We start from the raw sequence: 11,113 nt of genomic DNA on the forward strand, positions 1-11,113 counted from the left end.
AAATACTTTGAACTGTATTTTTTCAGAAAAACAGTATAATACAATTTTTCTTAAAAAAGAAAGTAAGTAATTACTAATGTTACTCACAGATTAAAACTACATATATTAGATCAATATATAAAACTGTTGCGTTAAAAATATGTGCAATAGAACATATAAATAACAGCATTTAATTTTGTGTACTTCAATGATTATATAGATATCAATGTTTCTCAGTTACTATAGTAACATACATCACAAGTACATAATCGTTTGTATTAATACAAAATTCTTTATTTAATACAACTTTAAAAATTTTTATTTATCTGCTTGTACTAAAATTGGAATTTTTGGATTTAAACCCTGGTAGAGTACACAAATCATTTTATATATTTTTACATATTCTGGTTCTGTCGAATCGAAAAACATCATATTGGAAAGTACATTCTCTGAAATAATATTAATATAATCTTTAAAATACTGTATTTGCTGTAATTGTTGTATCATTTCAAAGAATAATAACAATTGATTCTTGCTTTTGTAACATATACATTGTACTCTTGATATTCCTAAAAATAAGATAAAGTGGAATAGCATACTAGTGAATGCATTAAATTAAAGGTACCTTCAAATTTTCTATTATAGAAAAAATTCCAAATTCCATTTGACATCCATCCTGTTGTATCAAAGGTATTGCAGAACAATATATTTTGAATATCTGATTCCAAATTATGTAAATTCATAAATTCTTTTGTTTCGTATATTTTCCATATATTGTTTAATTCAGTATACACTTTTTTAATATTAGACAAATTACATATTTTTATGTCTTCAGTGAATAGATTTTGGAATAAAGATATAAATTTAATCAATAATGATGTATCATGAGTCTTTTCCATTAATTTATTTTGTACAATTTTATCCTGCAATATATGTATACAGTTATTTTTTGTTCATTATTTTATTAGTATTCTGTGAAAGTTGCTTACTATTTTGTTAAATTGTATCAAAAATATATTGAGCATTTTTTGTCGTTTTCCATTATCAATTGATTTTTCTGAAAATTCAATGTCAAGATATGTATGATACGCTTTCAATGATTTAATTATTCCTCCAGGAATATTAAATGCATTCAGACTGTCTATGACACCCATAGTTATAAAACTTTGTTCATATATAACTTGCGATGTTACAGTTCCAAGTACTGAACACTTTGCATTATTCATATTGGAAAATGTGCAATTGTTAGATTCTGATGATACTCTTTGTATTAAATCTTTTAATTCATTAGTGGATGTTGTAGATTTTTTGTCAAATTCAATATAATTTGTCTACACGAAAAATAATTATGTAAAATAACTAAATTATTAACCAAGCACTTGCATTACTATTGAGTAGATTAATGTATATTTCATTCTAATATGATTAAATTTAGCGAGTTTACTATATGAATTTTACAATTAAATTGAAATGAAATTTTGATTGTGTCACAAAATCGATATTTTAAAATGTGATGACCTTGCAGGAAGTCAAATATATAAATTATTATTTAGCTGAATTTATACTTATGAAGTATTTCCAGGTTTTAACAACTTCTAAAATATTTAACCACAAGTATATTTTTATCTTGCATAAATTACGTTTAAATAAAAATGATTCTTGTTTGGTTTAAAGTTTATTACAAAATTAATATATAAAAGATTATAAAAAAGTGGATAAAAATTGAAATGGAAAATAGTGTACCTGTATATCTATAAACTTATATTACCTTTGTTATGGAACTAGTAGATTTAAAATTATTTACTAATTTATAATCGATATTTTTAAGTTTTTTAATTTCCTTTGTATTTTTAATGTTGCATTTATTTATTGCAAGAAAATTTTTATTCCCCGATAAGTTTTCTACGGGCAATATAACTTGTTTATTATTCTTTGTTCCTTCATTATTCTTACTAATATTTTTTCTTTCAATGGGACACAATTTGTTATTGACTGCACTTAGATTTCTTACTGTTTCGGTTTCTCCATCACCTAATTTGGTAATAAATATAATTATATTTTTAATTAAATAATAAATAATAGATTTTTTTTGTTAAATATATACCAGTTGTACGAGGATTATAAATTTCAGATGTATTAGACTTTTTTAAATATTTCTTTTCTTTTATTACTTTCACAGATAACTTTTCACGTAATTGCTGTGTTTGTAGTAATGCCCTACTAATTCCTGCTGCAATTTCTTCGACGCTAATTTCTGGCTTTTAGGCAAAGAAGAACAAATTAGCCAAATTTGATTATAAAAAAAAATGCATAAAATGACTATTAATTGTCTTACATTAGAAAAAATGCAAGCATTTTTACTAACATCCTGTTTAGTTATAATTTCCTTATGCCATGGTTTTAAAGAGAATATTGCTTCATCACAATTTGACTTCAACACGTTTTTTACTTCTTCTGTAAATGCCAATGTCTGATGTAAAAATTTAGTCAATGTTGAAAGATTGAAGGTTTGTTCCATTCTTATGATTAATTCTTGCCGTTTCTGGTGGAGGAGAAAAAAAAACAAGAACAGAAGTGAATAAAAAAACAATACTTAACAACTTGTTATATAATCTACAGAAAATTATGTGTCACTCAAAGTGTTAACTGGGTTCCTCATTATATATATCATATAATTATATTTATATTTATAATATATTCAATAATTTTTTCTGATACACGTGCTAACTAATATTAAACAAAAATTGTGTTATTATTTATTGGAATTGTTTCATGGAAATTAAATAAATATGAATCTATAGAATAATGTATATGAAAATATATATTAGAATGATACATAATAAGACTTAAGGGTAATTTATTTTTCTTCTTTATCACTGATAATCCCATACCTAACATTTTTAGTTAGTCGAATTTAGGAAAATATTGTAATTATTTTTACCTTAAATGTTCACGAAATAATATTATGGATTGTTTTAAATACTGTAAATAAAAATATAGTTACAAATCACAAATTTAAGAAAAACGACTCCTTAAAATTTCTACTTTATCATAATAAGGACAATAATTTGTAGTATATGTGTGTTATGTGTTATACACGCGCAAATGTGTATACATGTAATAAAAAAACAAAATTGTTTTACAAAAATAAAATGCAATTCACAATTATACGAGATCCTTAGCTTAATGATTTTTCACAAATCATACCCTAATACATTAATAGCGCGAAAAAAAAGGATCATTTATAAACATTGCGGTTTTCTAAAGACAAAAAGGTATAGTAAAAAAAACATAACAATACCGATAGCAAAACTGCTCTGCTCCTAATTTTGTTTTGATATATAAATAATCTCCACACCTCGCATTCATATAAAATGCATTTTAAATCGAATAAACTGTTCTCTTCAAATTATGTGCAGTATATCATTTCAGATAGTTATATAGATGCATTGTGATCGAAGTATGTTAGTCGTATTTTTATGTGTACAGGGTAAAGTATCTAACAATAAGACTCGAATTGCAAATATCTCAATCGTTCTTAGTGATACATTTCCACTCATGAACTTTTTAATTATTATCATCAAAGAGATAATTATAATTCCATATCAATGAAATATTTGCAACTCTATTCTTAGATGATTAACCTTGTATAAGAATATAAACCCCTGTTTAAAGCTGTAAATAAATCCTTAACAGTTAATTGTACACTTTGAAAAACTGATTTATAAACATAAGTCTGAGAGTAACAAAATGAAAATGAATGATTTAAAATGATTTTCTATAAATAATATTTCTTAAGTAGACTGGCAGAGTAAATAATGATAATTTATAGTTCATCTTTTCTTGGCACATCATCATCTTCATCCTCTTCTTGAGCCTGTAATAATAAGAATTTGAATTTTGTAATTAACATAAGATAATTGGTATACATTAAAACCCATTGGCATCAATATCCACCTGAGGGACAGTCGTACAAGTTTAGATCCATTTACTAACAATTAGGTCTCTCTGGTGATCATTATTCTTTAATTTTGTGTTTCTAACACAAGAATGTTCTAACATTCTTGTGTTAATAAATAGTAATAATAGTAATAAATAGTATTAATTAAATAGTAAATATTGACATATGTCGTTTTATACACAATGTGTCATCTTCTATGCATAATTCATAATGCTTAGGGTTTACTAAACAAAATTTGAATTTTAGAGTAAAAGTAAAAGAATAAAAATTAAAATGTCAATAGATTAAAATATAAATGTATACAAACTTCTTCTGCAGCTTGAACAGAAGCACCATCAGAATCAATAAATTTGGAAAGTTCTTCAAATGTTCTTTCACCAGTGTATTCCACAGCCTAAAAATTTATTTTATGAATATCATTAACGTTTGAATAGTAATTACAAAATTAATATAATTTAAACCTAAGATACTTACTTCATTAGTTTTTTTTTTGAAAAGTATAATTGTAGGGTAACTAAGGATTTTCACATCATCTAATTCATTTGCAACAGCATCTAGTTTTGCTATGACTAAATCTTCAGTGTTTTCGTACTTTTCTCCAAGCTAAAAGTATATGAAATTACCTCTATAAATTTCTACTGAAAATTTTTGTTATCTACAAAAGCAAAACATATCTTAAGAATACGTACTGCTTCATAAATAGGAGCTAATTGAGAGCAATGTGTACACCATGGAACATAAAATTCGACCAAAACGTTCTTTGTTTTATCAAATGCAACTTCATAGAAGTTACTACTAACAAGAACTTTCACAGGGTGTTTATCCCAATCTTCGGGCAAATCTTCTGTATTCAAATGTTTTTTCAATTTGCCTTCAACATATGCAGTTACAAATTCCATAATATTTTCACTGGAAATTTCTGGTTTCTCTGGTTTATATTTAAGCGTTTTTTGGTCAAGGTTTATAATACGCATAACAGGTATGTCACTTTTCTTTATACCAAAGAATTCAAAGATGCGTCCATGATCAGATTCATCAGCATTAATCGTAACAAATAAAACCTGTACATATATTGCAATGATATTTTATAATATTTTCTATGAAAATTAATATATTGTGTAAGCGTATGATTCATACTTATACACACCTGACCACGGAAATTCTTTGCCAGTTCTTTAAGTTTCTCTACATGATCATCAAAATGACCAGCTTCTTTACTAAGGAATATAAGAAGGTGGCTTTTAATATGACCATTGAAAATCTCTTCTGCACTATTTTGATTGAATTCAACAACTAAAGGCATTGCATGTATAGAAATGAAATTTTGTAATTTCACAGCATCAATTTCTCCATTAAACTCACTTTTGCCTTCATCAAACTAAGACAAATATTAAGTACCACATACTACATCAATAATATATGTATAAATAAGCATAGAATAAACTATTAATCGTATACCTTTTTAAATAAAATAATTTTTCCATCTTCTACTCCATATTCATTAAAAACTTCATTGTTGCTACTTATACCAAATGCATGCTCATCAACAGCATTACCAACTTCCAAAAATTCTTTTGCTGCATCTGATTCTATATCCTAATAAGATAAAAAAATAAATATATAATATTTTACTTGTATTAAAATGTACTATAAACTAATTTATGTTAAATCATTACTTTAAATAAAACATAAAATATCGACCTTAAAGAATCCCACAATTGTAACATTATATGCTTCAATAAATGATTTTGCTTCTTCCACAGTTGGTAAATCTTTAACAGCTGGGGCAGTCTTCTTCATTACCCAAGCTATAATTTGGTCTGCTTTACGTCCACCATTGTAATCAATATCAATACCTTTACGGTAAAATCTGAGAGTTGGATAAGCCGTGATACCATGCTTTTCAGCTAATTCTGTTTCAACAGTTGCATCAACTTTAGCTAATTTCACAGTAGAATCAGTTTCTTGCAATTTCTTTGCTGCTTTTGCATATTCAGGAGCCAAACCCTTACAATGTGAACACCATGGAGCATCTAAATATTAATGAATATAAAAAAGTATTAAATTGTAATAAATTTATCATGCTATAAAATTAATAATGTAAACATTTAATAATAAATACACATAGACAATGCAAAACACAAATTATTCAAAATTTACAATTACATTAAAGATGTTTGAAATATTAAATACGTTTTTATATATCTCGAAATTATTTGTTCAATCAAATTGTACAAATAATAAATTGCCATGTTATTCCTTTCTAGAAAGTTACAAATTATAAATTAATTATCATGAAAGACTACCGAAATCACATGTACAAAATTTGGAATTTATTTATAAATTTTAAGATTATAACATTCATTATTAAGATAAATACTATTTACAAAATTTCAATTCCATATTTTTAAACATAAAATCAAAATATCATCAACAAGTGGTATTAATCTTAGAAACCGGCTTCTAAATGGTGACGTGTAAAGATCGAGCATCTGGATCAGCTTCAGTTAGACTTTGGGTGTTGTGTACAGAAGTAGTGAACAAAATTATGAATACATAAATGCAATTTAGAGAATCTGTTACAAAAGAAATGATTCGTTACTTACAAAATTCGATAAGCACATAATCATTTTGCTCGATAGCTTCCCCAAAATTATCTTTTGTAAGCACTAAAACCGCATCTTCGGTTTCAATTTTTGCAAGAGTAGTAGCAAAGACAAAAATTACTAAAAATGTTAGCGTAGCAAACTTCATTCTTCAAACAAAGCAATGTTATTTCCTAGTAATTTATGCCACAACACGTAGGAAAAATTTGGCGATTGTATCAGAAAACAGTAAACCTGTCGTTACGGTATTGAGATTGAAGGCACTCAACAGAACTCGTTGAAGAACACGAACAAAGTGACCAAGTACAATGATGTAGAGAACTATACAGTTGGTAGATCGCGGTTAATGCGTGGCATCACATTCACCGTGGGAGCTGCTGATTGGCCAATGCAATATTCAAGATTCTGTAACAAGTTCAGGATATCATTTTGTTTTTCAATGATAAGACGAATTTGTTATTTTACACAAAAGCAAAGATATTTTCTTTTCTTTTAAATTTGCATGCTAATTCAAGATAATTTTTATTTGGAATTGTATACAAATTAGTATTGTAGCTATACGTGTATGAAAGAAAAATAATCCATCGGTAATTACATTAATTCAAATATCATTTCTATTTGAAGTAATGATTCGTCACGTAATGGTTTAATGTTGAAAAATTTGTTTTCATTAAAGAACAATATATGTGCAAGTATTACAATATATATTCGATAATCAATGAAACTGTTACTATTGGCATATTCAAAATTTTGTTTACCTAATAATATTCATATGTAAATATCCGTATACATAATTGAATATTAAGTCACTTTGAAATCTACTTGTTTTTTATTTAAACTATAATTATTTTAAATTTCATTGAATTTCTAATTTTTCAATACAAAAATATTTAAATACATTATAAAACATACATGTAATATAAACATTTGTCATATTTTAGATTTTGTTTTCTTTTGTTTATATAATATCACATTACACATGTTACATACATACATATATGTAAGTACATATAATCAATTTTAGGCGATTAAAATAGTAATGCTTCAAATATTTTAATCAAAAACACAATGATATAACATTAAAATTAGTATTTTTTGTATAATAAGTACAATTATTTAATGTAATTATTTTTAATAATATATTAAAGAGGTAAAAGAATATTTCAAACAAAAATATATGGAATACGTTTTATATGTAACGTATAACGTAGTATCACTTTTTTTTTTCTTAAAATTGAAGCGTAAAATAAAATTTGAATATTTTTTACATAAAATTAAGAGTTCAAATATTACTGCTTTTAAAAGTGTTTTATTTTAATATAATTATTATATAAAATGCGAAATTTGCAATATTTTGCAACTATTTTTAATATAGAAATATTAAGATTGTTGAAAAACAATGAAAAGTAATTTTGAAATTTGCCAGTGATGAAAATATTTTAATGTGCAATAATATATTACATAAGTGCAGTTAAAATATAGACTACCCAAATAAATGGAATGAATATGTAAGTCGTAGTTTCGTCGCGCATAGATAGTACACTGCTATTACATTTCGATAATGTTGGTTTCAATTAAGTATGTAATATGCACGGTAATTCTATTTAATATATAATTGTTTCAACCACACAAACATGTTATTTGTATAATCGGTAAATTTTTTTTTAATCAATAAAACTCAATCACCAATTATTAATAAGAGTAATACATTTGCATTTTGAATTGGCTGTCAAAATAACTCAATTAATTTAATTTTCTACTTTAGTGAAATTATTATTATTAACTATAATTTCTGTTTTACCTAGAAGTGAGTGATGGAGGGGGGGGGCAGTATATTCCGAGGAATGTGACAATAAAAGGAATATTGGAAAATTAAAAGTTTTTTTTATATAATAGTGAATTTTCATTATCAGGATGACATTGTATACAGTAACATCAGAAATATTCACAGAAAATAAAAACGCTTCTGTAAAGTTTAAAAATGGCAGTAAGTTTATCCTTTTAATTTGTATGCAGTATTATATTGATTATATCATATTTTTATATAATATTGTAGTAATATATATTTTAATCAATATATATGTATGTAATCATAATGTATTTTCAGATGCAATATCAAGTTTTGCTTTTAAGTGTCCATCCTACATGATTAAACCAAAAAGTGTTATCAATAATATAATACAAGACAGTGACAACGATTTAGATATAGATAGGCAAAAAGAAGAAAAATTATTGATAGGTATAAATAAATTCCCAACTAATTATATAATATATAGAGTAATTTTTGCTTGTATGAAATTATATATTAATACATATTTTTAGAACATCATACGTCTACAGAACTGCAACATGTAGGATTGCAAGTGTGGCGGGGTGCCTTGTTACTAGCAGATTATATTTTATCTAATCCTGATATATTTAAAAATAAGGTAGTTCTAGAATTAGGTGCTGGAGTTGGTTTAACTAGCATAGTAGTAGGTTTCTTTGCTAAGGAAGTAATATGTACAGGTAATAAAAGAAGTCATTTTTATCATGAAAATTGTATACTATTCATCTGTATTAAATATTAACATATTTCTTGTTTTTCAGATGTTGATATAAAAGGAATATTAGAATTGATTCGTAGAAATTTTATCAGAAACAGTGTTTATATCAAATCTAAATTTTATATTAAAGAATTAGACTTTTTAAATATAAACTGGCCTACATTCTATAAAAAAAGAATGGATGAAGCAACTATTATTTTAGCTGCAGATGGTAAGTTATAATCTTATACAAGAAATGTAAAAGTGATGTACAAATTATTAATAATGTAGTATATTTACAGTAATTTATGATGAAAACATAACAGAAGGATTTGTTCAAACATTAGCAAAACTTTTAAATTCAGAAATTCGAAAGGTTGTCTATATTGCTTTAGAGAAAAGATTTGTTTTTACTACAGCCAATATGGATACTACTGCCCCAATGTATGAAGATTTTTTAAAATGCCTTGAAACACAAAAACTTAACTGGCATATTGAATATATTAAAATAGATTTCCCACGATACTTCAAATATGATAGAGTAAAACAAATGATACTCTTGAAAATAGAAAATAAATTAAATGAATGACTTAATTTAATATATACTAATTACAAAAAAAAAGAGTGATAAATGCTAAAAGTTTATGTTATAATACATATTCTTCATTGAAAGCAACAAACTACATGTATAATAATAATAATTAAATTATTGAACTTCTAAAAAGTAATAAATAAACAAATTAATCAGCATTATTTTAGAATGCAAATTGAACTACTTTTTTTAAGTTTAAAGAAATATTTACAAGAACTTGAAAACGATCGATGATAACAGGGAAAAGTAATATGTGAGATCTTATTTTCTTATAAGTATGGAAAAAGTATATGTATAATAAATCATAATTCAGAAAAAAAATGTGTCTATTTAATAATAGAAATGTTTCTGCATCTACTCATTATTATTAGTATTATTATTTGCAAAAATCTATGTAACTGTTTGTACGTGTGTGCGTGTGTGCGCGCACATCAGTTAAACTGGATAAACTGAAATATTTTATTAATAAAGGTATTTTCATCTACAATATAATTTTATATGTAGGAAAATTTCGCTATAATATATTATTACGTCAAGAAAATTAAAAGAAAAGACGATTTTAACAATTTTAAATAAAAATATTTATGATTTATCATGTCCATATGTTTATTGTATTTTTTTTTTTATTTACAACCTAGCATAAGTAGTAATATTAATGGACAGTGATTAAAGTCGTTCGAAGAGAACAAAGATTCCTCGTAAAAGTACTTGCTAAGAGCTTAAACGAGATTAAATAATACCACCTAATTGAACTATAAAGAAACGTCACGCACGTACGTACGGGAATGTAAAAGTTTCTTCGAACGACTATCGGCAGTAGAGTTGTGTATATTACACACAGAATAAATTCATTGTAATACACTAAATTTCATCTCCAAGCTCATCTGAGAGAACGACAATCGGCGAGAAACCATTTTACTAAAAACAAAACCATATACGTTTAATATATATAAATGAATACGTCTATTCAACTTAAAGATTACAAATTAACGATAGTCACTCTCATATTCAGATTTCTTGGCTTGTAAAGGCACTTCTTTCTACTTATTTCTTATTTTGAAGTAAAACTTATAATTTACAGCCTCAGTTTATTAAATTGAATTTACAAGAAATATTTGAAGTAATCATACCAAGGTCCCATCTTTTAAGAGATTGTGTGATAGCTTTTTAATTTTGTATCAACCTCAGATATTGATACATTTATCTAATTCATCTAATTGATAATTTAAATTAATATTACATAGGAGGTACAACTGTTTTAGTTTGTAAAAGAATAATCTATTATCTCTAATTATGAATGTACTAGATTCATCCAGTGCCTTTGAATTACTCCATGAACAGCAATTACATATAAATTTAATATATTATTTTTCATTATTTTAATGTTTCTTGTTTTGTTTCAGTTTTGTTATTAAAATATTATTATATCTTACAAATAATGAAAATTATA

At 25.2% G+C, this 11,113-nt stretch overlaps 3 protein-coding genes across 6 annotated transcripts; 1 reads left to right on the top strand and 2 right to left on the bottom strand.

Annotated features, from left to right (window-relative positions):
- Nucleotides 1-297: 297 nt before the first annotated feature.
- Nucleotides 298-2,497, bottom strand: LOC143147243 (uncharacterized). The gene is made up of 7 exons (XM_076312335.1): nt 2,315-2,497; nt 2,157-2,237; nt 1,991-2,010; nt 1,748-1,760; nt 969-1,310; nt 605-902; nt 298-428 (listed from the first exon to the last, which is right to left on the bottom strand). The coding sequence occupies exons 1-7, from the start codon at nt 2,495-2,497 to the stop codon at nt 298-300; spliced, it is 1,068 nt and encodes a 355-aa protein (XP_076168450.1).
- A 511-nt stretch (nt 2,498-3,008) lies between these two features.
- Pdi (protein disulfide isomerase) lies at nt 3,009-6,851 on the bottom strand. The gene is made up of 8 exons (XM_076319466.1): nt 6,547-6,851; nt 5,642-5,973; nt 5,399-5,536; nt 5,088-5,318; nt 4,630-5,001; nt 4,415-4,543; nt 4,248-4,334; nt 3,009-3,856 (listed from the first exon to the last, which is right to left on the bottom strand). The coding sequence occupies exons 1-8, from the start codon at nt 6,692-6,694 to the stop codon at nt 3,806-3,808; spliced, it is 1,488 nt and encodes a 495-aa protein (XP_076175581.1). The 5' UTR covers nt 6,695-6,851; the 3' UTR covers nt 3,009-3,805.
- Nucleotides 6,852-7,854: 1,003 nt separating this feature from the next.
- LOC143150916 (methyltransferase-like protein 22) lies at nt 7,855-10,262 on the top strand. 4 transcript variants are annotated; one of them, XM_076319536.1, is made up of 6 exons: nt 7,855-8,054; nt 8,352-8,533; nt 8,654-8,785; nt 8,869-9,054; nt 9,136-9,303; nt 9,374-10,262. In XM_076319536.1, exons 2-6 carry the CDS (start codon nt 8,461-8,463, stop codon nt 9,658-9,660), a joined length of 846 nt encoding a protein of 281 aa, XP_076175651.1. In that variant the 5' UTR covers nt 7,855-8,054; nt 8,352-8,460; the 3' UTR covers nt 9,661-10,262. The 4 variants fall into 4 exon arrangements, with proteins under 4 accessions (XP_076175651.1, XP_076175625.1, XP_076175633.1 ...); XM_076319510.1 differs by having other exon boundaries at nt 7,985-8,124; XM_076319518.1 differs by lacking the exon at nt 7,855-8,054 and adding an exon at nt 8,089-8,198.
- Nucleotides 10,263-11,113: the final 851 nt, after the last annotated feature.

Source organism: Ptiloglossa arizonensis, chromosome 1, assembly GCF_051014685.1.
Source record: "Ptiloglossa arizonensis isolate GNS036 chromosome 1, iyPtiAriz1_principal, whole genome shotgun sequence".
NCBI classification, from domain to species: Eukaryota; Metazoa; Arthropoda; class Insecta; order Hymenoptera; family Colletidae; genus Ptiloglossa; species Ptiloglossa arizonensis.